At 38.9% G+C, this 26,379-nt stretch overlaps 2 protein-coding genes across 6 annotated transcripts in view; one reads left to right on the forward strand and one right to left on the reverse strand.

The window, feature by feature from the left end:
• The first annotated feature begins 1,190 nt into the window (after positions 1-1,190).
• josd2 (Josephin domain containing 2) lies at positions 1,191-8,449 on the forward strand. 2 transcript variants are annotated; one of them, XM_084726654.1, is made up of 5 exons: positions 1,191-1,484; positions 1,657-1,785; positions 4,128-4,253; positions 5,606-5,800; positions 6,145-8,449. In XM_084726654.1, the coding sequence occupies exons 2-5, from the start codon at positions 1,664-1,666 to the stop codon at positions 6,254-6,256; spliced, it is 555 nt and encodes a 184-aa protein (XP_084582780.1). In that variant the 5' UTR covers positions 1,191-1,484; positions 1,657-1,663; the 3' UTR covers positions 6,257-8,449. The 2 variants fall into 2 exon arrangements, with proteins under 2 accessions (XP_084582780.1, XP_084582779.1); XM_084726653.1 differs by having other exon boundaries at positions 1,193-1,374.
• A 57-nt stretch (positions 8,450-8,506) lies between these two features.
• Positions 8,507-26,379, reverse strand: part of ttyh1 (tweety family member 1) — a 37,442-nt gene continuing 19,569 nt past the window's right edge. For 2 of the 4 annotated variants that reach the window (XM_084726650.1, XM_084726648.1), the window contains 10 exons: positions 22,691-22,786; positions 22,494-22,566; positions 18,981-19,056; positions 18,752-18,807; positions 18,383-18,475; positions 18,188-18,280; positions 17,591-17,730; positions 14,999-15,166; positions 11,835-11,913; positions 8,507-9,602 (listed from right to left, as the gene is read on the reverse strand). In XM_084726650.1, the coding sequence (XP_084582776.1) occupies positions 9,519-9,602; positions 11,835-11,913; positions 14,999-15,166; positions 17,591-17,730; positions 18,188-18,280; positions 18,383-18,475; positions 18,752-18,807; positions 18,981-19,056; positions 22,494-22,566; positions 22,691-22,786 (958 nt within the window). In that variant the 3' untranslated portion in view covers positions 8,507-9,518. The remainder of the gene's footprint in view (positions 9,603-11,834; positions 11,914-14,998; positions 15,167-17,590; positions 17,731-18,187; positions 18,281-18,382; positions 18,476-18,751; positions 18,808-18,980; positions 19,057-22,493; positions 22,567-22,690; positions 22,787-26,379) is intronic. The other 2 variants (XM_084726652.1, XM_084726651.1) reach the window with 2 other exon arrangements.

Raw genomic sequence — 26,379 nt, forward strand, 5'->3', positions numbered from 1 at the left:
GCCTTGTTTTTAATTGTGACATTGAATTTTCCAGATAGTTCAAGTTGAATAGTTTTTCAGGCTTAAGAGGTAGGACAAAAATTCTCAGCACATAAAAGAACACTTAATCCTTCACTTTAGCAGAAAAAATCCAACTTCAAGCTCTTCATATTTGGACATAAATGCTCTTCACAAAATGGTAAAATAGGAAAAAATGGATTCTGAAAATAAACTTAACTAAAGCTGTCAGAAAAAATGTAGTGAAGGTAAAAAGTACAATATTTAGATTAAGATGAAATAAGACAGAACTATTAATTAACTATTATTAGTTAACTATTAATCCTTAAGGAAATTCTTGTTTCAGAGGTTGCTAAAAATGCTAAAAAATGACAGTAACATACAAATAAAAACAGTAGAGTTATGAATATAAACTGTATAAGAATAAATTCAAGAATAGCAATTAAAGTAAAATAGATTAAGTTAAATAAGTAAGCTAAAATAAATCAAAGAGAAAGTAGTATCGACCATGATATTGACAGTAATATTGGTAGTGATGTTGAAAAGTAATAAACAGCAATATTAGTAAAGCATGAATGCAATATTGCACATGATAATGAGGGTACTATTTTATATGATAATGGGATATTGCACGTTAATGAACACAATATTCTACATGATAATGAACACAGTATTTCACATGATATTAAGCATATTATTATACATATGAATGATTGGGATATTGTACATGATCGTGAATACAATATTTCACATGATAATGCGCATATTATTGTACATGTTAATGAAAGGCATGCTGCACATGATAATGAACGTAATATTGTACATGTTAATGAACATAATGGGAACATAATATTGAAAAGTAATATTGCACATGATGTTGAAAAAGTAATGCTGTACATAATATTGACATGATTGTTTTCAGTGTCCGATTTATAAAATAAAAGTACCGTACTTAAGTACTAAAAATTAGTACTTAAGTACGGTACTTCAGTAAGTGTACTTAATACCTTTCCCCACTGTTTAATACCAAATAGTGTAAATCACCACCGCCATCAGAAGCATCAATACCCGGGCTGAGCACTAGAGGGCGCTTCAACATAACGTCCACACTATGTGACTTGACACTCTGCGGGATTGAAAACGTTTGTGTGGTTATTATGACATATGTTTTTTTAACAGTATTTTTTAATTGAACATCTAAACAAATCACATATGTTTCAAAGCGTTGCGTTTTCCAGTGCTGCTGTGAATACTGTAAATGGGCGTGTCAGCCGCACAATAAAAACATCACAACAAAAACAACGGATCTGCTTCCGGTTTCTGGATGTAGCTGTCAGACTCCAGCATCTTTTTAACTGGGAATCGCTTTATCAGCAGGTCAGTGGCTTCATTTACCTATTGTTGATTAATAATATTTAACTTTCCCGTTGTTTTACAACCAAACCAGAGTATAATCAGTAGGCTGTCGCACTCCAGCCTCCGTTACGGTAAGGAAAAGCTAACGACTTTTAAGTTATCGTTAGCCTGAATGGACTTCAAACTGTGTTAGCTAACATGGTAGCTAATGTTTACTCTGTAACGGAGTTTCTTCTTCTTCTTCTTCTCCTTCTTCTTCTTCTTCTTCTTCTTCTTCTTCTTCTTCTCCTCTGTGTGGTAAAGCATTAGTATGAGCGAAGGAGAAGTGTTTCATGAGAAGCAACGATTGGAGCTGTGCGCGATTCATGCACTCAACAACGTGCTCCAGGAGCGGGTGTTCACCAAGGAGACAGCCGATGATATCTGCAAACGGTACGGTAACGTTTTCAAAACCTGTCGGTGTGTTTCAGAGAGGGAGAAAAACATTTTTGACTGCCTTCATCAACCAACAAGCACTTGCAAAGTGTAAATCCAATAACACGTTGGTTGACAACACGGGCGTTGCCACAAAAAATATGTCCTCTGACATGATATTGGCCCCTAGACTCATTTATGACCACAGCACTGCATGCATTACTACATGGTTACATAATATTCCCTATCAAAACCTGCTGTGCAGCTGCTGATTGTATCTTCACTGTTACTTTTTGTGATGTAAGAAAGTATCAAAAATATCGAGTTTTGTGATATTATGTTTTGTGATACTATATTGATTCTCAAAACACAATATCGTGATGTTTTTTGATGCATGCAAAAAAAATTGTGGCAGTGTTGCCATAAAGCATTGAACTTTTTTAACTCAAATATTATGTGTGTTGTTTTTACTATGATGGGCTTCCTGAAATATAGCAATATATCACCTTGTTTACAGTATCACAGTATATCACAATATATTGAATCGCAACCTCTGTATCGTGATATATATATCGTATCAACATAGTCCTAGTCTAGACTGATCAAGTGTTTGCTGGAGGTGGAATCAGTGTTAACTGAGCTGGCCACAGTCTGCCATAGCTAATGGGAAAATTCACTGCTTCTTGTGTGGCTGTCTAGTCAGTGTTGATCGTAATCATTATTATGCTACATTACAAAGAAATACAAAACTGTAATAATGTGTCTTTAAATATGTTGATTTACAAGTGTTATATAGCCACCCATCTGTTCACAACAATACTAACAGTATGACATCACAACAGTCTTGTTTTTTAAAACAAGAATAAATAGCGTCCAACATCACAAATAATCAAAAATAAATAGTCGTGGACTTATCAACACAATGGATGATGTATACTTATAAATTAACCTGCTAAAAAAACTAATTTCTCTCCCACTTCATGCCTATTTTGTCCCTGAGCCCACTGTGTTGGAGTTGCAAGTTGCAAAACACAGTTCCCCAATGGAGTTTGTTTGTTTTCTTCTGCAACTAATTGACTAATGAAAACTTTGTCGATGAAGCCTCATCTCATCAAAAAAAAAAACAAAAACGGTTTGGTCAACTATAAAGGGAAAGCCCTAACACTGACCAAGAAAGCTGATTTATCCTGACGTCAACACCCATGTTGCTGCAAAACATAGTGTTACATGACAAAAATACTAAACTAGCACACCACCTGGCTACCCAGATGCAAAGACTGTAAATCCAAGCTGAAATAGCCTGTAGTTCTCCCTTAACACCAACTACACCACTGTGACATCACTGGTACAGGAAATAGCAACAGATTTTGCAGAAGGATAACTCAGTTTTCTTGGTCAATATAGCACAAACTAAGGAATTTTTTTTGTTCCGCATGAAAAGTGGTGAATTTTCCCTTTAATGTAGCAGAGAAGAAGTGTAGAGAGGAGTGGTCTGTCTTGGTTTTGCTTTAGGCGAATATTTTACAATTTCAGGTAGACTGCTGGACATCCAAGGTTCACAAAAATACCTTTGAACATCTAACCTGCTGCTCAATAACAGGCAGAAAAAAACCCAAAACATTTTGCTTTTCTCCAAAGCTTTGCACAGAGAACACTTTGTGACTGAATTATGGAGAAGCATATGGATGTTCAGGTTGTTGTCCACAGCCTGACCTACTTTCATATACAGGAGTAATGCTGTTTAACAGCGTGTGAGATGAAAAACTCTTCCACTGACTAATGTTTAAATGGGGAAGGCACACCAAAACCAAAAAGTACTGTGTTATATCCCATCGTTTCTGACCACGAAGTTAGCGTCACATAGCAAAAGCCATTGTATGTAGTGTGGCTATTGTTCACAACGTCATTTACTAACTTAATTTACTACGAAACAAGATAAGTCATGATCTGGGTAGGTTATGACCAAGGCTAAAGAATTTCCTGCTGGAAAGACTGTGACCTGAGCCAGGCATCACCAGAGCAAATCACAAATGTCACAAATGTGAAGTATGTGTATCCACCAGAGCAAATGAAAACATGAGCTCAACAGACCATTGCCTTGTTGCCTCAAAGAAACTTTGTCTTGGGTGTAATAAACAAATAAGTTTTATTCAAATGAAGGGCAGCTGTATCCAAGTTAAATCACCATAGATGGCAGGCCTGACAGGATGTGAATATATTCATACAAAAAAAGAACTTCAGAGCAGCTCTGATTCCCAACAGTTGAGGCAAAAGAGGCCTGCCAATAGCCACATTTAAAACTGAGCTGTACCAGAGACAAGGTGGATTTAAAATTCCTTTAAAATGCTCCCTCTCTGCAGGCTGGCTCCACAGTGTGTGGTGAACCCTCATCGCTCAGTGTTAGGCACAGGAAACTATGATGTCAACGTCATCATGGCGGCACTACAGAGCAGGGAACTGGCTGCGGTGTGGTGGGACAAACGCAGGTGAGACACACTTAGCCCTGTGAGATTAGAAACTTTATTTTAGCAGCAGCTTCAGTCTTTGCTGGGCTGATATGTTTGAGTTGAATTACTGAAATCTGAAAGGCATCACTTGTGTTTAATGGACAGCCCGTCTCAAAACACATTATTTTGCATTTCTGGGCTTGTGTTTTGTCAGTTGGTCCAGCTGGTTCTCCCATTTCCACTGGAGACTGACAAAAGATAAATAAGTTTGTTTGGAGTTTGATGATTAAAAAGCTGCCCAGAATATCACAAAGCATCAGTTCTTTGTGTCAGGCAATCCAAGAACAGATGCATCTTTTTAGACTCACAGACAAGACAGAGATACCATAATACTAGACCATCATGTTGCACTGTAAGTAAGAAGTCTGAATCTCACGTTTTATCTACACTGTTGTACAGATAGTTTGGATTATTTGAAGTGGGGTTGTACAATGTACTTATCCATAGTCTGTGTACAGTTAACTACAGTAGACTGAGGTCAGCACACTCGCAGTTTGAAGAAGCAGAGAGGATGGGGTCAGCAACAAAATGTATTTTAGCCACTTAAATGTACATTATGTTTAGAATATTTTCACTTCTGTACTTTGCCATTAGACTGCCTCTTCCAACAGGAAACCATCATTACATAAGACAGATGTCACTCTCTCCAAACCAACCAGACTTGACTGACAATATCAATAATTTAACCTCCAGAAACATGGAAGTTGCAGGATGAGTGCTGCTTCAGTCGGTTAGTTTGGTTTGTTGCTGTTGTTGCTATTGACAGCGATAGACCAGCAACTCCTGTCTTCTGTGAGGTAAAAATACTTTTTGCCAAAGGAGTTTGATGGCTTTGGAGAGAGGCATATTTGGCTTGTATAACAGCAGTTTATCGTCAGAAAAGGCTGTCTAATGGGAAGGTAAAGTGGTGAAGATATCCTAAATATAGCATACACTAACTTATAGGAGCCTAAAATATGTTTTGCTACTGACCCTGTCCACATTAGTACGTCGCTTAGCTTCCTGCACTGGTACTACTGCTGCTTCTCCAAACTGGGGGCATGCAGGCCACCATCTACTGTAGGCAATAGACTTACAGAAATGTACCTTATACAATCTGAGTTTGAAAACTCCAAACTATCCCTTTAACCATTTTCAGTCCCATGTAAAAATTAGGATTTTATTGTGGGAAATTTAGGAAGTCAGAAGTGCAGCAGAAGTAGATGAGTCAGGTTGAGGTCAGGTGCTACCAACTCTAATGCAACAGTTCATCATGATACATCTCCTGAAAGTACTGAACACAGATTACTAAGAATATCTCTTACATCTACATCTCAATATCTCTCCCACAGGACGGTTCAGAGTCTTTGCATGTCAAAGGTTCAGGGTTTTATTCTCAATGTCCCATCACGAGTATCTCTGGGGATCGTGTCCCTCCCACTCCGAAGGCGGCACTGGCTCGCGGTTCGGCAAGTGAATGGACAGTACTACAATCTGGACTCCAAACTGAAGAGTCCTGTCTGTATTGGGGGAGAAGCAGAACTACGGTAAGAATGTGCAGTTGCATCTACAAAATGTTTGCAGGCATGTAGTAGTAGTTGTAATCTCTGTGTGTGTGTGTGTGTGTGTGTGTGTGTGTGTGTGTGTGTGTGTGTGTGTGTGTGTGTGTGTGTGTGTGTTTGTGTCTGCACTGAATTACATCAAAACTTGGCTTTTGTGTGCTGCTTGTTGAACTCTGCCTCAGCGAGTGAGTCATGCCATATGAGTGGTCACATGGGGCTTACCTCACTGTTTGTTTGTGTTATAATGCTGCACTGGAGTAATCTGTCCTCTGTCTATGTCCTCACTTATTCTAACCTGTTCTCGTCTGTCGTCATTGCGCCTCTTTCAGCACATTTCTCAGCGAACAGCTTTCTCAGGACGTGGCGGAGATGCTCCTGGTTGTCCGGCGGGAAGTAGAGGAGGACGGTTCATGGCTGAACTCTGACAACCCCAAGAAATGATGCCTTGGGACAGGACATACCGTTAAACAGCATGGAAAAAAAAACTCCTCTGGGAAAATGACAGACATTTTTTTTTTAAAACAAACACCTCATTACAGAAACCTCTTCAGGGAATGCACTAAAATACATAAATATCTCCACACAGACACACAGAGGAAATCCCAAAGAAAAGCAGAGACGGGCGTCTTACTCCTGACATGAAGAACTGTTCTGATTGTAACAGCTGTTGCTCTGATATGACCCATGTATCTGCGTTGTTGTGCTCCTGGTACCTTTGTTTTAACACTGGGAAGGTGCATCCAAGCTAACACAGTTTGAGGCAAATGTGGGCTAGTTTGATGATACTTGAGTTGTGACATATGACTGAACTTTCACTGTTTTGTGGTAGGAAGTTTGCGCATGAAAAACCATCTGCAATAACTGGACTACTCTGATTACTAAAACATCACAGAGATGAAAATGATTCGACTGAATTTACATTAGATATCATCATTCAAGACTTTGACGACTGAGTCGCCAAAATTAGTTCAGTGTGTACTATACGTACATGATGATCATTTCAACATCCATCAAGCAGCGGCTGAGAGCACCATCTCTTCCCAAGACCTTTTGTTGTAAACTTTCTATGCACTGCAGAGTTAGATTTGTTAGCACTGTTTCTCTTTGTGTGTGCTCGTACAGGCACAGGTACTGTGAAGGCATCACCTGGTGAGGGGTCGAAGGACTGCCAGTGTCTTTGCATGTTTTTGTCCATTTACCATGATGTTTTGGGCATTTTCTTTTAGATTTTTTGTAAGGGATAGTTTGGATTATTTGATGTGGAGTTGTATGAAGCACTTATTGATATCACCTTATCAATAGTAAGTGTATTAGCTGCAGTAGATGGTGATTGTCAGGCCCCCAGTTATGAGAAGCAAAGAGGACAACCAGCACAAAAGCTAAGCAATGAACTGCTATGGACAGAAAGTATTTTAGCAACTTAAAAAGGTCCACCTAAAAAATTGTAGAATACTTTCACAGTTTGAAACTGCTGTTATATAAACCAAATATCGCTCTCTCCAAACCAACCAAACTCCAGAGGCAAAATCCATAACTTTACTGTTCAGAACACAGGAGTTGCTTGTCTATCACTGCCTTGATCTGTTAGTTTGTTTGTGTTACTGTGTCTGTTTGGTGTTTTAAAAGTTTATTTTGGATTCACCAGAGTCAAACAACAACAACAAACAAACTAAGCAATTAAAGGCCGCAGTAGACTGCATCTCCCATGTTCTGTGAGGTAAAATGACTGATTTTGTTTATTGAGTTTGGCTGGTTTGTAGAGAGCAATATTTTCCTTATGTAACAGTGGTTTCCCATTGGAAAAGCTGTCTGACAGCAAAGTTAAGCAATGAAAATATTCTAACTGTAGCATACACTTGAACTGGCATTTGTTTTTTTAGGTGGACATTTTTTAAGTCATGTTTTGTTACTGTCCCTGTCCACATTATGTAGCTTCCATGCTGGTGCCCCTCACTGCTTCTCCAGCTTCAACTGTTGGTAATACAATGACTATCAATGAGTACCTCATACAGCCCCACTTCAAATAATCCAATCAGTCCCTGTGACGTGTTTTTTTTTTTTTAATCATCCAGGCAGTCTTTGTTTTCCTTTCGTTTAGCTTTAGTATAAAAACTCAACTTGCAGAGGCTTGAAATATGGCTGAGATCAGTAATAATGAACATCTGAACCTCCTGTTGTTTATGCCAAAGCACTGTTGCAGCTGAACCCACACAGTAACTAAGTAGTGAAGATAAAATAAAAACAGATATGATTTTGATTATGATGGATTATCCATCTCCGCCAGGGTTCACGTCTCTACAGTCTGAGTCTCACACAGCTGTCATGAATGAAAGTCAGTGGCTGCAGGGAAGTTAGGACGATCACTTTATTTCAAATCTAAAAGGAACGTTTGCACAGATATAAAATACTATTCTTGTTTAAATGAGTGAAACATGCAAAAACACTGGATCTGTGACTGTATGTAACCTTTATGTTTGTATTCTGTCTCTCCTATTGATCTATGCATATCCAAAAGAATAGGAAGACTGCCTCTGGTACACTCTAGTGACTAACTCACACGTAAACCTAAGCTCAGAGGTTCATAATGTTGAAGCTTATTTATATTAAACTTTGACCTCCTGTTTTGAGTATGAATCCGTTGTAAAGCATGCTGTGTGTGTCTGTTATTCACATCGACTTGTAGACACGAGCTGAAGGTTATTGAAGTTATTTTTATTTATATTAGACTCTTGAGTGTAAAAGGATGCCATTCAAAAGGAGCATTGATAACCATACAAACTCAATTCAAGGGTTAACAAGGTCAGTTGGCAAGGACGGGGGATTCAATGAAATCTCCAACATACCATACCATATATACACAAAACATCTTGGAGAGATCTCAGAAACCCAATGCTATACATAGGTATTATTGCTAGTTACGGTAGGGCTACTGCAGCACCAGTAGCAAGAATCATATTGCTATGTACCTGCTGTCATTGCATGGGATTTGTAGTTCTCCACTCTGAAGACTTGAGTGGCAGTTGTATTTCTCCATTCGATCATTTAAAACAGGGTCTTTGTAGCCCTCAAGTATTTTTTTTTTTAAGAGCAAAGGTTCATGATTATTCAGATATTATAGACAGTGAGATATACAGAATATCATAAGGTAATACAAGGAAAATACAGAAGCGCCACCTATAAAAAGTAATAAAAAAAAAATGATACCAAGTGAGGGGACTGCATAACCATTCACAGAAAAAAATGTGTCTTGTTGCTACGTGCCAGTGCTTTTCTACAACAATATTTATATAAAAACTTAAAAATAAATTGGTGGTACTGATACATTTAAGAATATAAAACTACAACGTAGTAACGTCAATACCATTCTGACTTGCCTCACCACTGTTCACAGTTTACACAGAGTTTGGACAGACAAGGGGGAAAGAATTTAGACCAAGTGGACCAACTTGGTTCATAGCTTTGCACAACAATCCTACCAGCATGACCACTGTTGCTTAGATCAACAGTTCGTTCAGACCTGTTTCTTTCTTTTTAAGTGCTTCTCATAATAGTAGTATTCAGTGGTACTGACGTTACGCACTTTGAATTCACACCTAGCATTCATTGTATTTAGATTAGTTTCTTTTTCATTTCAGTAAAGTGTCCATTCATATGAAAACTAAACATTTTTTTTTCTATACATTTCCTAACAAAAAAATAATAATCAACGTGAATACAGGTTCCGCGAATGGGCAGGATTGGGGTGTGATTGACTTCCCCCGTAACCAGTCAGCATGCTGGGAGAGTACTGTACATCCGGAAGCAGACGATGGCAGCCGACAGAAGAAAGGTTGAGATGGTCCGAAGGTGTGTTGAGAGAAAAAGAAAAGAGATGAGAACAAAATTTATTATTCTCGCATGAGAAGATCAGCTCATCAAGAGATCCAGAGTTGCTGACAGCACATTTTTTTCTCACTATCTGACCAACAGGTTTTGATACATCTCTGCAGAATTTCACATTTTTCAAAAAAAAAAAACAATGAAACTCTCTTCAGTGATTCTCTCTTCAAAGGTTACTGCTTGCAGGCTGTTAAGAAGTCTGTAATGCAGTTCTAAAAGTGTTCATTATTTTGACCTCCCAACAATTACCCCAAGGTAATGTCGCACTTACTAGTTTTCCCGAGGTTTCAGCTGCATCAAATTGGCATCATGCAACTGTGAATTTGTGATAAACTGTAGTCATTTACGGAGGAGGGGTAGCCTGGGAACCAGACGAACCTGCCGAGCTCATGTTTTCATTTGCTCCTGCAGTTAGTCTGACGATGCCAGGCTGAGGCGGGCATTACAACTCAAAACTCAATCTGATGAGGAAGACCATGAGATTCAACTGAAAGAAAAAAGCTTGTGAGGGGGGCTTAAAATTTGTATTTGTTTGTCAAGTGAAAAACAAGGAAACTGAAAAAGAGTCATTACATCAAATCAATTTTAAAATGCTTTGCTTGGTGACAAACTTTGGTATCTATTTAAGCTTACAGGAGATGCATGGAGAAGCAAACTATATCATACAACCTTTGATGAAGAAACACATTTAAGAGAATAACATACCATTACATTTACCTAATGTTAGCATTAGGAGGAGGTACAGGGCGCATGATGAGTCAAATTAAAATGCTAAGTTGCAAGTGAAGTGTCCTGTGAAAACTGAGTTTAGGATCACTAAATACTGTCAACAATTTGATCCAGAGGCTGCTTTATAATAACTGAGAGGGCTAATAATAGCTAATGTTATATACAATATAGCGTGCCTGTTGTTTTATGGCTAAGGATTAAGTTTATAGCCTACTAATGCACAAGTATCATTAAGAGGTTTGGAAATGTTTCATTTGAATACATGAAGCCCTGTCAATAATGATAAAGCAGCCTCTGGATCTAAATAAAAGGAAGAGAGAAGGAAGGAAGTTTACAGATTTTGCTAAAAAATATTTAATTATCCTAAACTCAGTATTTTCAAGGGACACTTAAATTGCAACTCTCTTATATTTGCCATCATGAGCATTTTAATTTGACTCATCATGAGCCCTGTAAAGTATAGTAGCATAGTAGTAAAGTATGCCTCATCACCTGTGGACAGTATTTGGAGACATTCAGTCACTTTTTTTTCAGTCACTGAAAAAATCTGTCACAATTCTCTGTGTTCTTCTTTTGGTAGAGTCATTTCTTCCTCAAAGCTTGTATGATGCACATATGTCGGGTTGCAGTGTGCTTCTCTATGTATCTTCAATAAGCACTGAGCACCAAGCAGAGAATTAGAACACTGGTATCAGAGTCAGTAATACTTTATTGAGGGGGTGAAACTGTTAAATAATGATGTAATGACCCTTCTGTCTTTTTTTCCCTCACTGACAAAACAGTGACATAAGAAGAATAAAGACACTGAATTTAAAGGAGCTTTTAATTTTAATTTTTATCTTCTCGAAAAGTAACAAACAAGTAAAAAAAAAAAAAAAAAATCAGCGTCAAGGTCCTCTTACTCACTGTTACTGAAGCTTTCAACTGCATCTCATGGTCTCCCTCAGTGGATGGAGTTTGTTCAGTTGTCATGACGATAGCTACTGGAAAAGCGGTCATTTTATAATTATAATCTCATGGTCATCCAATGAGATATGATTGAAGGTTGTACCAAAAAACCCAGTAAGTGACCCTTGAGTCAGGGGTTTCAGAGGTCAATAATGAAGTTTCGCACTGAGATGAAAGGTGCTCTGTAAAGTGGTCAGATAGTGAAAATAAAACATGAAGAGCTCTCAGATTTATGTTAGTAACAAAGAGTTATGCACAAGTTAATTGGTAAATATGTAAATTCTCTTATATTTTGTGCATGTTATTTGAAGCTTCAAAAAGAAGAAAAGGCCAGCCCACAGGGTCCTGCGAGGTACCATGTTAGTCCGTTTGTTACTGGTAATTAAAGCGAGCGTGTGCACTAACAGCAGCAATGATAAAATGGCACAGATTGCGATGGCGTCACAAGTACAGAGGAACTCACAGAGGGGGGTGGGGACTGCCTGTCAGTCAAGGGGAGGCTCTCATAGCCAGGGTTGCCATTGGAGGAAACGTTTGGAGTCCTGTATAGAGATAGAAATAGAGACAAGGACAGAAGAGAGAGGGAGAGGAGGAGGAGGAAGAGGAATGGAAGGATGAAGAAGAGAGGGAAACAGGGATGAGACACATTGAGAAAGACAGAGGGGAGCAGAGGGCCGCGGGGTGACGGGGACCCAAGGACAGGTAACAGGAAAGAAGGAGAGAGAGCGGTTAGAAATATAGTGCGGAAAAACACAGCACTCAGTTTGACTAGTAGGTATTAGTAGTATGAGGCATACAGACCACTCCTGACTGATGATGCACTGCAGGATTTATACAATAATCTGCAATTACATGCATTTAGAGCTGGGTGTGACTCACCACCAGTCCCATTTCAGCTGCAATGTTGTTTTCCTAATGAATCTGTTTATCTGCACGATAAACCCCAGAAAGCTTTTAAAGCAATCCCGAGCAGATTCCATTTAAGAGGAGTGGACTGTATTTTTAGCGCTGGCTGAGTTTCTGAGCCTTGACAGTTGACTTTATTCAGTGTCCTTGTATTTTATTTTTCGAGTTAATATTAGATATGGGAGCAGTCAAGATGATCAGAATAGAAAGTTATATAGTCCAGGATTAGGTTTCTCAGAGCTCTAACTAAGCTTGGAAACACCAGTGAGGGAGAAAGGGAAGAAAACTTAATAAGATGAGAAAACTGAGAGCGAGAAAGAGGGTAAACCAAAAAGGGAGAAGGTGCAGGGTTTCTCCAGGTTTTACCAAGTTGAACAAAAAAGACTTTTAAAGATTTTTTTAAAGATCATTATGAATGCAATTTAAGACATATTTCATGACCATACGGGCGAAAAAAGTGCGAAGTATATGAGAGACAATCTGAGTCCCATAACTGACTCTTCCTATGCCCCGCCCCTTTCAGAACCTTGGTCAATTTTCTCTTTTCCTGTTTCCCGTAGGTTACTTAGATTTGCTATGTGGTAGACTTGTCTATTTCAAAAAGTAAACCAAATTTTGAAGACAGTGAAAGATGTTGCTGGAACACCTGTAAAAGTGACATATATTCACATCTTAAGTGAGCTAATGTTAGCAAAATGCTAGCTAACTAACTATCTAATGATTAATATAGATTAGTTGGCTAGTTAGCTACTGTTTTGCTAACATTGGCTATCACATATAACCAGCTAGCTAACAGTTAATGTAGATTAGTTAACTAGTTAGCAAACATTTTGCTAACATTAGTTATCACACAGCTAGTTCACAGTTTATAAAGATTTAATTGCTATTTTGCTGGGCTGCGTATCGGTACACAATGCCTTTAAAATAAAGATCGAAATAGCCCAAGTAGTATCAAAACTTATTTAAACAAGTGAAAGTAGAAAAAATGGTATGGCACTGACTTTATGGGTACTGGGACTTAAATGATAATCAGCCCTACTAGTTAGTAGAACTTTGCTAAAATTAGTTAACTTTAGATGTGATTATATATGTCGCTTTTACAGGTTACTCAGAAATATCTTTCAACATCTTCAAAATTTTGTTTTCTTCTCAACATAGATGAGCCCAGTGCAGAGCAGATCTGAGTACAGGAAACAGGACAGGAAACTGAGGAAACTTGACTGAGGTTCCAAAAGGGGCTGGACATAGGAAGGGTCACCTACTTGCAAAGGAAATTAAATAATTCAAAGTCCACAGCAGCTTTTAATGTTGACATAAATCCAAACTGATCCTAATTTTAATGTTTTCTTGCACAAGGTGCATCTAGCTTCAATTTTTTTATTTTCAGCAGTCTTTAACCAAGAACTCAATGTGCTTGAGCTGCTGAACTTGCACTTACCCATATTAGTTAAATATAACATTAACAGAAATATTTTTAACTTACAACTTCTAAAAGTAGCTATTTTTTATGAGAGGCGGTGTCACGTTAGCCGAAATACTACATTGTATCACGCATAGGTGGGTGTGCTCTGATAAATTCTGACCGGTCTGCACCAGTTTGTTATTGGTTCAGTGTTTTGTTTTGTAGTTGTTACAGTGTGATCAATACAAATTCTTCCCCAAGACACATTTGAAAGCAAGAGTGAAGTTAATGTAACTTTATGAATGTAGGCTAATGTTAATTTCTTAATCCAATCAGTGTTTAAGACCTGTCAAAAATTGTTTTAAGGCATTTTAAGGCCTAAAATTCAGACAATTGATTTTTTTAAGGGTTTTTGAGGACCCACAGAAACCCTGAGGTGGTCTGATAAAGAGAAAAGCAGCGAGGACAGATCCAGAGAAATAACTGCAGAGGTTTGGGACACCACAGTGAGGAGACAGATGAGAGTGATGCAGGAGGGTGGGGGGGTGGTGGTGCTGGGTGGGGGTTACCTACAGTGAACCTGAGCTTCACATCGCCGGAGTTTTTACGAGCGCGGCCTCGTCAATGACACCCTCCCCCCAACTCAGCAGTAGTCTACTGCTGTTTAGGAGACAGGACGCCATTTGAGACAAGATCTGTGAAAATGACCGAGCGGCCTACATCGTCTGTCCGGAAACACTCGACAGACGGATAGACAGACACACAGACAGACAGACAGACCTCTGGAGTTGTGTCTGTTTCTCTGCCTACACTGGAGTCCATATTGACCTGTCTGTGTGTCTGTCTGCAATGCATGTGCTTAACCTGACTGCTCTGTGGAGATTTGGACTAATCCTACATGACTCTGGACAAAAGTGTGTGAGCCTAGCTGACTACACTGCACTTCCACACTAAGATAAGTGTGTATTGTGTCCAGCATCTGTTATATATGGCATCAATATATAATAATAACTGTTCTCATAACTGTTCTGAGGGGGAATCATGTGATTTAAAGCTGAAAGTCTGCACAAAAAAAGACTATGTGTCTGTCAAAAATGTCTCAATAATGCTCAGTCTCTGTGTGTTGTTTACTCTGTATTGGCACACTACATCCTGGACTTTTTACAACCCCTTAGTTTAAAAGTTGCTCATAGTTACAGATCTCGACACAGAAACATGAACTGTATCTATGAGCAACCGTCTCCTCCTAGAGCTCCTGCAACATCTGGGGCGTTCTGTCTGTCTGTCTGTCTTTGTGTCTGTGTGTCTGTGTTACTCACGGGAGGGGCGGCGCGCTAGAAAAGGGGGGTGTCCACCCGGCCCCCGGGTAATTATAGAAGGGGGCCATGGCCCCTCGCTGAGACCCCGAGGCCGTCTGTCTACGTGCCTGATGGGAGGTGAAGGGGTCCTCACTCTCGCTGTCCGAGTCTTCGTATTCCTCTGACTCACTGTCGTTGTCCATGAAAGAGACAGAGAAGGACATGTGTGAGCAGAGAAATGCTGAGGACCATTGGGTCTTTATACACTATTCTGTTATTGTTCCTTATTTATATATAACTATATATATATATATATTTAAGTAAAAGACATCTTACAAGACAGCTCCATTTATTGTCTTGCTCATGATTTGTTAGATGCTAATAGGGCTACACAATATGGACAAAATTAAATAATTTTGTGATTATTGTGACTGATATTGTGATTGTGATATGAGTGACAATTAGTGGGAATCGTAGTTTTTGCATAAAACTTTAATTTTCTCTGAAAAAAAACTTAAAATCATGATGATAGAATTTGAACCAAACAAACATCTGAACAACAAGATTTGTAAGCCAGGGCATCTCTGCAGCATGGCAGTGCTACATTACAATGCTGTTCTGTCACAAATTCTTCCTGTATCAATAAATTGCAGCTTCTGCAATTTGGATATTGCACTTGGTCATATTGCAATTTCAATAATATTTTCGATTAATTGTGCTGCCCTAGTTGCATCTGTGTCATACTTGCATATAGCTGCAGCCCTAGACACTAATATTTCAAGAAAATAAAGGTATTGATGCACACTTTGTAGGTAAAAAATATGTATTTATCCACAAAAGGTCATCACAAAACATATGAAGTTATATACAGAACTTCTGCACAAGTAGCATTAATCTTGTTGTTAGCGAATGACATCTGAAGAAGGTTCTTGTAGATTTCAGCATACCTGGAACTAAGTACCTGCTCCATATTGGCTCCTTGCAGATCTAACAAACCTGTGTCACTGCTACCAAACTCCTGAATTTTAAACTGTTTGCAAAAAAAAAAAGGAATTTAATTCTCCTTGAAGTGGGTTGAGAAAAGCCAAACCTCCTGCTATTATCATGTTATGCTGTAGCACAGATCTGTGCAAAATACAGCCCGGGGACCGGATCTGGTCTACTGATAGGCACTTTGAAATATTGCAGTTAAAATCTAATAAAGACAGTCAGTATTTTTCTCACCATTAGACCGTTACTGGACCTTTATTCTGAAAGGGGTTAGTGCTGTATTCATTGGCAATGACAATGAACTATATCTTTTTTAAGCATATTTGTTGGGCTTTTGTGCCTTTATTATGATAGGACAGCTGTAGAGAAGACAGGAAACAGGGGAGAGAGAGAGAGTTGAATCGAAGGTCACTGCAGAGGACTCACAGCCTCAGTTCATGGGGCACGCACGCACCATGAACTGTATCTTTTATATTCAGGTGTAACTTTATTCACTCCATGCTGTACAATCATTAGATTGTTCTTCTTCTACTGTTGCTTGTATCCTGCATGCACTGCATACTGTAAAACTGTTGGAACCTGCCAACAAAAATAATGAACCCACAATTTATCACATGGAAATTCAGAAAAAGTGACCAACAGCAGAAATGAATTACAGTATCAACCAGCTATGAGCTCAGAGACATCTATGTGCCAGTGTGCCCCCTATGAAACACTTCTGATTATTCCATTATTAGAGATTCAGCCATTATTAGGACTTTCTATCACATTTGTGTTTGATCCTCAGCAGCCTGAACAATTTCTCATGTACCCCCCCCATGAAAAGTAATTACCCACCCCTGCTGTAGAGTTACTGTATACCCTTCTAGGCGTGCTGACTTTTGCATATGCCAGTTTTCATCTGAAATTTTTCAAAGCTAAATTTGAACCAACTATCTCAAATGCACTCCAATATTTTTCCATGTTGTATGCCAAGCAACAACATTTTGTAATCGTTATCTGAATGTGGATGGTTTGCACATATTTTGTTGTGACTGGAGGAGCCGGGGAGTACATCTCATCGCTGACACTGTGGGACAAGATGGATTTGTTGCTTTTCGGCAGCTTCAGCTTTAAATAAATCACCATTGGCTTCCACAAGCCTGTTCTTTTGCTACTTTTGGCAGTGTTAATGCTCAGCAATTCATCATGTATAAATGGGTGTAAGTTCATGAAAATAATCATTTCCTACTTGACCTTATTTTTATTAGAAACTAATAGAAACAGTTACAAAAATAAAAATAATTATACCTCTGCACTACAGACGAAATGCTATGAAAATTTCATATCACCATTATACTGATGAAAATTATGGTTCTCAGTATTATTGTGGTAGTATTAAAACGTGCTAAAATATTCAAAAAGATCTGAACACACTGACATCATTTCACCAAGGTTAATATTTAAAATCTGTCAGTGATGTGAAATGGCATTCTTTGCAATGTCAGTATTTTCACTGGCTCCAAACAAACCCATGTTGCACGCCTAATCCTAATCATCTGGAATTTTATCTTGGTTTTATTGTATTAACAGTAAGTGTTTCACCCCTACATGCACTACACCCATACTCTCACTGTCGCTCACCTGGGGAAGCTCCTCCAGGCACCGGGCAGAGAGCAGAGGATGGCAGTGAAGGCCAGAGCAGAGAGGAAAGAGTAAAGGGAGAGGTAGAGCAATCCCTCCATCCCATCATAGCACAGGCCTTTCAAAGAGTCGATGTAGTCCTAAAAGAAAATAGATAAATATATCAATGAGAATAAAGATGCACTCATTTGGTATAATAACAACTTGCCAGTGAAGTTACTAATTCACAAGCACTGTCTACCATCATAGTTATTTATTTTCTGTTAAAGGGACAGGTGACCTAAAAATCCAAAATATATATTTAACTTTTTACTTGAAGTGCTATTTATCTATCTAGATTTTTTGGGTGTGAGTTGCAGATTTTTGGAAAACTTTTTTTGGACTAAATGGCACTTGGTGCCAAAAAAAAATACATTTGAAAAACTCAACAGCAATGTCACTTTCCAGAGATCATTACTCAGTTACTCAAGATAATCCACAGACCAGCAGTTTCATGCATGACCTATTTTCTTTCTAGTAAGAAAAAGTAAGCAAGAAAGTAAGAAGAAAGTGCTCATTAGTACAGGTGCTATATTCCTGCACTGCATTGTGGTTTACCTTATTAAGCCCTCGGCAGTTTAGTAGTGCCACCAGCTGATGAAAGTTGCCCTCTGTGGAGTTGAGTATCTGCTGAACCTCCCTGAGTGATTTCTGCAATGATGAAAAATTGCATCAACTTAGAGAAATCACGGGAAAAAAAAAAAACTGCAGAAAAGCCTTTCCTAAGATGCGTAGTTATACGTGAAAACATACCTCAGCTTTGGGGAACTGTGTGAGAGCATTTCTGTCCAGACTGGAGAGGTGTGTGTGAATGTTGGACAGTGCCCTCTGTGACTGGGTCAGCAGCTGAAGTCAACAAGTCAGTGGAGTTAAGCACTTTTATTTTGCATGATTCCTCAAATTATACCATTAATATGCATAAAGTGTAGCTCTAATCATGTAAGGACAGGGCACGCAGCAACAGCTGTGCATCCTGTCCTCAAAGACTTTGTCCTTAACCGGCCTTGAACACGTCTGACACACAATCTGCTCACTTACTTTAAATCAATGAGGGTGAAAGTGTCAGCTGAGTGCCTGCAGTGTTATATACATAAGACATGTGACTAACAGAGGTCACATTACCTGCTGGAACGGACTGTTCATGCGCCTGCTGCAGGTCAGGTAATAATCCAACACATCTGAATGGCCACAAAACACCAGTGCACAGCAGATCAGTGACAATAGAAAAGATGTGGGAACATTTATCATTCATCATGAGATTGTGCTGATGTAAGCGCTGTAGGGAGGTAAATCAAGTGCAGTGCAGAAATGGAAAACATCCAGTATGTACAGGGACAGACTGATACTGTACCTGAGCTGGTCCCAGTGTTGAAGTGGGTGGAGTTGAGGACGAACGTGTTGGGGTCTGAGCAGAAGTCGCTGAGAGCCTGGCAGGCCAACGTGAGTGACGGGGAGAGTGAGAAAGGATGACAGGAGGAAAAAAAAAACAGCAGGAGAGAGGGACAGACGAGGCAAAAGAGGGAGAAACAATCACAAGGGAGAAGTTAGTAGACACACTGACCGACTGACATACTTACCTCCTCACATATCTGACATCAGCTCACAATATGTCGCAGCAAATATTGATCACATGCTGCCCCGGATAAACCTGACAGCTAGTTTTCTTTCCATTAGCTCATCACTCATATCCCCTCTGTTAACCTCGTTTTACACATCATCTCTATACATTGTTGTAAAACCTCCTGGCCTATTTTTTTTAAGAGGATGCACTCAAATGAGACATAGTACACCAACAAACACACTCCAGGATTCATATACACTTTATGTATCAGAACTTAATTTCCAGAATTCTCAGTATTCCATTTATAAACTTTTTTTTTTAATTTATTTTTTCATTCAGGCACCATCAGAGTTTATCAAGTCAGCCAGCTACAAATTGCTTTGATAATATATGGTTCTTTGCACTCTTCCTCCATATTTCTATGATTTGTATTCTTTCAATCATCAATCCCATAATTATTCCACTTGAAATAACTAGAAACTCAGGCCATTTGTCTGTCGAACATCCCAACTACGATTTGGATTAATTAACAGATGTTCAGTGATATGGAATGCCATCACATTTTTTTTTTTATCTCGGCACCAGTTCAGTTTAAGATGCTGTTAAGCAGATGTATTTATCTCTGCAATGCCATCCTTATGGATTATCTTTGTAAACTGCCCTCTGACAATTCGTCATTCTAATTTTATTTAATTACTATGTGTACTTGTATAAATGGATGTCTGCTGTGTACAATCTCATCCTTTATCTTTTTTTAAATTTTCTCCTTTGTAATGGATTTCAGTTTACACTAGAGCGTGTCCTGATTAAGGCCGTCTGAGGGTTTGTATATGTTTGAACAAAATTATGTAAATACAAGTTTATAAAGTCAGACTGTTAAACTATGACGTTGCCAAATAATTACCAGATGACTGCGGCTAGTTACTGCAGCTCATACAAATCTATCAACTCCAAACCCAGAAAGGTTCAGTGGTTCATGCTGCGATGCTAAAACTGTACATTATTGTGTGTATGCAATTCAAAGACACTGCAGCATTGTCTTTCCGACTAATTTGGTGGTACATGTCGTGATTTGCAGTTATAAGACACTTGGGACGGAGCTGTTTAGTACGCACGTATGCACTCTCTAACATTTTGCCTGCTCCAAACACCGTCGAAAACACTGCTTTTATGATCCATTTATTTTTAGAAATTCAGATTTTTATATCTTAGAAAACCAGAGAGTAATTAAGTACAAATACTTTGTTGCTGTACTTGAGTAGAGTTTTCAGGAATCTGTATTTTACTTGAATATTTACATTTTTTTTTTTTACTTTTTATTTTTACTCCCTGCATTTTAACACATATATATGTAGTTTCCAGTACTTACATTTTCAAAACAGGCTTGTTACTTTAGTTATTATGCATTTGAGGAGTATTATCGATTATTTTTATTTTGAATCATTGTGCACCTCCTTCCCAACATCAAGACTGGCATCAACCTAAATGGATGGAATAACAGAAAAAACATGATTCTCTAGTAGTAATTCTACTTGATTACAGAATGTGTGAACATTGGCCACCTCTGTACAAAACAGAATAGGGGCAATAATCTGGAAACGCAATTTTTTTTCATACTCTATTTTCTTGTTTGCACCCTTATCCAGGCCTGGAAATCCCATACTTTTCCATACTGCATAGGAACCCTGGCACTCAGCTTGAGATCACCCCGCCAGAAGAGGGAGTGAGAGCCGCACAGAGAGTCTGACGGCGACTGACGGGAAAAGCGGTGATCCGGGACAGAATAAAGTGGGCCGGCCCACAGCTGGCCCTTTGTTTCCCTGTCAGTGACCAGGGACAGAGCGGCTCTGTGTGGACCCACAGGGCCTTGGGACATCTCCCGCCAGCTCCACATGACACTGAGACTCTTAAAGTAGGCAGCAGTGCAGAAAAACAGCCACCATTTAGCCTCTTCACACAGCCTCAGGCCAGACGAAAACAGTCTCCTCTTCAGAGAGCACGAGGGAGCAAACTTCACAGGACAGACTGAGAATGGACAGTCCTCTGTTTGAGACATAAAAACTGCCTGTTTGCTTTGTTCTTGATAAATGTCACTGCTTCAAACAGTGGCTGGATGCCTGTAAGCAGGAATGGGCAGTATTTCTTTTCACTTCTGGGTTATTTTACTTTTTTCCCCTTGATTGTCAATGACTCCCAAAACACTGTTGTACCAGCGTCAAGAGTAGTGGACCTTAAGTATATGATGTAAGTCACATGACGTACGTTACATCATGTTAAACGTGTGGTTAACATTGTGAAACTGTCACAGTTTGGTTACATTTATAAATGTAATAATCCATTACAGTTACTGAGACAAATATGTAATTAAATTCAAGTTATTGATTAAAATGTTGATTACAAAGTGGTTACATCCAGGTATTCTTTACAGGTTGCCTGGTGGTGATCTGCACTCTAATGAGTGACTTCTTACTTTCCATACTAGTATTTTATATTTTATTTAAATACATTTAATGACATGTCCATTTTTGATGTATTTGTGTCCATCTCTGCGTGTTAGACACAGCCCACTGTGGTGTCATCGTGTTCAGGCGTTGAAAGCACAGCTGGACTTTAGGCTGAACATTGTCCAGCAGCATGTTAGTGAATTTTACTTTCACAGGATTACACTCACACTTCCACCTCCCTGCATACTCAGACTAAAGCCCCGAGGGGCCGAGGTACAGTAACAGCTACAGGCCTTACACTGCTGACGGCGAGCTGATGGTTTACTCCCTCTCACTCACTTTAGCTCTCTCTCTCTCTCCCTCTCAAACTGATCTTGAGATGCACTCTCTCCCACTCTTCCTCTCCCCTCCTCACTCTCGCTGAAAGCACTTCTCTTCATCTTCTATCTTTACTTCTCAGAGCCAAACGCCCACACACTCACAAACACACTTACATGAAAAACACGCACTTTAATGCACAAACACACTTTGTTCACAAACGCGCCTGTGCACACGCACATTGAATCTTTAATCTCTGCCCCATTTTTCTGCCTTTTTGGTCCTCTGCCATGACTGCAGCGTTCCCTAGGAGGCAGGTCTTTTCACGGTTTAGCACAATGGGCACAGAAATCGCACACAAACACACACACTAACGCACACACAAGGCTTTGGCCAGCCATCAGGGGTCGGCCTCCTATAGCTCTCTCTTCCCTCAGCTGCCAGCCAGTCCCTCCATGACAGTCCCATTCACTTCCTATTCCTCTCTCTCTCTCCCTGTAGCCTTGGCCCCGCTCAGCAGAGCAGTTCTGGTTCTACTCACCACTACAGTGGCCGTCTCCAAACCCAGGGAGCCCCAGCTCAGGAAGAGAGCCAGCCAGGCCAGCACGGTCATCCTGTGGGGGAACAGCACAAACTCTTCAGCCAAGAGGACACCCTGACCATCAATCCACTGTTGTGTGGTTTATGTCAAAAGATATAAGTGTGTATGTGTGTGTGTGTGTGTGTGTGTGTACTCACAGGATGAGCAGCCAGCGGGCCTGCTTGGCCAGTCCCAGCAGAATGAACAGACACACTATGAGGTCAAGCAACAGCAACAACACGTATGACAGCCACCTAAAACAAAGAAAAACACATAAATAGCAAATGTCATTATATTTAAAAACTATTATAAAGGTTGAGTATGTCTTATTCTTTACTTTAGGACAAGTAGTGTGACCAAAAAGATCTTAACTCAAGCTCCTCTTACAAGTTTTTTCACAGCTTTTCAACTTTATTCCACTTTTTTTTCTATCACACTATAATTAAAAATGGCTCCGACACTTAAACAACTGTTGGTTGTTCTGCACAAAAATGATGAACCAAGTACAAAATATGGGATTGTTTGTCATTATCATCATACAACTGCTATATTCAGGGTTTCTGCAGATACCAACAAGTTAAATTTAAGATTTTTTAAGACCTTTTTAAGACAATTTATGTAGTAGTTGTGGTCATCGGTTCCATGTTGGTTTCATTTTGTAGTGGTTAGAGCATGAGGTTAATGCAACTTTTCATAATCCAATCAATTTTTAAGACCTGTCAGAATCATATTAAGACACCAAAAGGCCTAAAATTTAAATTACTGGATTTTAAGGATCTGCAGAAAGCCTATATATTATGCCGGTTTGTCCCACAGGGAATACGACAGAGTAGCTGGAAATCTGGGAGAAGGAACTTTAATTTTAATTTAATTCCACAATTTATGTCATAGTTTTTAATCTATGGATTTATTTTATGGTAGGTAATCAGAGTTAGTTAATTGGGAGTTGTGTTGGTTTGGGAGCATTTTAATTTAGATGTTTTTATGGATTTATAATTTGAACTTTGAACCTTCAGTTGCTCTTCTATTCAGCAGAGTGACAGAAGCATCTGCTGTAAAATGGTTTTTGCCTCATTGATAGTGTTACTAGAAAGACATTTTCAGATTCTCCCTTCTCCAATTCAGTTTGTGCCCATGAGAATGGTCGGACTAAATTTGGTAACCCCTATTAACAGGAAACTATGCAGGATTTTCCCAAAAAACAATTAATTGACTCATACAAAAACAGTCCCCCTCAATCATCACCCACAAGCCACCAGAAGTGTGCGTCAGTGTCTGCAGAAACTCACCCTCCACCCATACCATCATATTTTCTCGCTTTACCAACCCAAAGTGTTGGCATTCGCATCCTGGAAATGAGACTCAACAATCAGCTGATTTTCTGCTATGTTTACAAAAAGCAACTGACAAAATCCTGCTTATTCTACCTTTGCAAACCAGCACATGAAAGGCTTTAGTAGTGATTTTATCAGGGAGGGATTTAGTATAATGTCCCATTAAAGATCTCTCGGTAAGAGATGGGATGAGACTAAATGGCTTTCAGTCAAGTATGAAGTTGTTCAAAGTGGTGGCAATAGCGAGTTCATGTGACTCACCTACTGTAAATTCACCTATCAGTGTCTACAATAACAAAATGCTTCCCAGACTTTTTATCTTGTGTCACCTTAAAATGAGGCAATTCCTTCTCATGACCCGTCAGCACAATGTTTGGGTTTAGTGTGGACATGAATTGAACAAATAATATGTTTTCCTTCTCAAATTGTTTTATTTTGTTTTTGTTTATATAATATAAATTGTTTTAGAGGCCTGACAAGATAGCTCTCTTTCTTTATTTGTTTGTTTGTTTGTTTATTTCTTAGTTTTGACTCTGAACTTGGTTGGTACACTGTAGATTTGAGCTAAAATGTCTACTTTCTAGCCTCCTTTTTTCAGTGTTTTGATTCTTCGTCTTAGCCAATATATTTTTGGCAGCGTGTTAAATATTCAGCGTTCCTTTCATCAGACTTTTCCACCTGATCTGGGATTAAAACACAATATTTTTTCTCACTGTTCCCAGAGTTAAAACTGCTGAGAAGTGTTTTAAGGTGATTAGGATTCTGATAGCGTGGCTGATCTGCTGTATCTCTATTAAACTGCCAAAAAAAATAAGAGACAATAACTCAGTATGTGTCTGCAGCCAGTTTGAAAGGCTTTAAGATCAGGCAGAGACAAGACTCCAGTGTAGGAGGGAAGCGGTGAAGCTGGGCGAGGCTGAACCTTACTTAACCTCCAGCTGTTTAAGAGCAGGGATGAATTACATCTTTGTTTGCTGTGTGTGGTTTGTTTATGGGAAGCAGAACTTTTGTATTGTTATTACCAAGGCAATTATTTATCAGTAACAGAATATTAAAGCGTTCATTATGGAATATGGGATATAAAAGCATCCCATCAAGTCATTATGTGTAAGAGTATTTTCCCACTGCATTTCCTCAACAAACACAGGCATCTTAATAAACATGCAACACTTATGGAAGTTTGGTTGGGAAAGTTTCCTCAGCCTCTTGGAGCAGGGACGGGGTGTTGATAAACAGTCTGCACATGTTGATATTTGTGAGACTGCAACCACTGAAGTGCAGAGGTGACAGAAGTTCACACATTCTTTACACTTCTTCAAGTAGAAGTACAAATACTTGTGTAAAAAAAAAAAAGACTGGTAAAAGTAGAAGCACTACCTCAACTTCTTTACTAAGTAAAAGTGAAAAAGCACAGACTCTGAAATGTATAAAAGTAAGAAGTATAACTCAAAATGACATTTCTACCCGCTGTTTCTGCGCAAAGCTAACTGAACCTCACCGTTACTCCTTTACTGTTTCGTTTTTTTTACGCCATTTTCGTCTTGTTACACCTGTCGTCAATGACATGCACTGATGGAAACACCAAGGAATCGTCTTTTCTTCGTGTTATTGTCCCCTCTATTTAGATTAAAATCAGTCAAATGCATTAAATCTAAAGTAACAAGTCTGTTTTGAAAATGTAAGGTGTAGAAAGTACAGATATCTGTGTTTAAATGTAGGGAGTCTGGGATAAGTACAGTATATATTTGCATTTAGTTAATTATTATCTCTCATAAAGTGAAAAGCATTTACGTATGGATGATGGATTAAGTGGGGGAGGGGGAAAATAACTCAGAAAATGTACTCAAGTATCGACTGTATTTCAATTGGCCCTCTGCTTCTGCTGAACAAGCTGTTGAAAGTAAACCTATAATGTGTTTATGGCCATGTTGTTAAACTGCCGGATTAGAAACCTTACAGATCTTTTTTAGCGGACACTGAGTTTTGTAAGAGTTCAGGTTGTTTCATTATCAGAAATGATTAGAACAAAGTTACGTCATCTATTTTATTGGAAACTGTGGTCCTGCTTATGAGTGATACTTCTTGCACAAGTACCAGGAGGCACAGACAGATTTATGAGAAACACTATCAGAGGTCAAACTGTAGGCAGTAAAAGAACATAAACAGCTTTTCTCTTATTTATCAGAAAACTGATTATCACTGCCAATGTTTACTGCTGTTCGTGTGACAGTAAACACAACGTCGTGGTCCATTTATGATTCTAAGCATGAACCAAAAAATGAGGTTACGCGGATGTTTCATGCAACGGTACAGGTATTTCATTTAAATAACATATTTCACATACCTTTCTAACATTTTTCATATTTCATCATCATTTCTATTTATGCTTCTTGACTTGACTTGTTTTTTTTACTTATTCTGTTTATTGTTATGCACCAAAACACCAAGGCAAATTCTATGTGTAGACCTACTTGGGATTAAGCCTGATTGTGATTCTGAATATTTTCAAGTGT

This window comes from Lutjanus erythropterus, chromosome 9 (genome assembly GCF_056507025.1).
Source record: "Lutjanus erythropterus isolate fLutEry1 chromosome 9, fLutEry1.hap2, whole genome shotgun sequence".
Classification (NCBI taxonomy): Eukaryota; Metazoa; Chordata; class Actinopteri; order Lutjaniformes; family Lutjanidae; genus Lutjanus; species Lutjanus erythropterus.

Coding starts and splice junctions, on each gene's coding strand:
- josd2 (XM_084726654.1), top strand. CDS start 1,664: ATGAGCGAAGGAGAAGTGTTTCATGAGAAGCAACGATTGGAGCTGTGC. Junction 4,254..5,605: donor GTGTGGTGGGACAAACGCAG/GTGAGACACACT, acceptor TCTCTCCCACAG/GACGGTTCAGAGTCTTTGCA. Junction 5,801..6,144: donor GGGGGAGAAGCAGAACTACG/GTAAGAATGTGC, acceptor CGCCTCTTTCAG/CACATTTCTCAGCGAACAGC.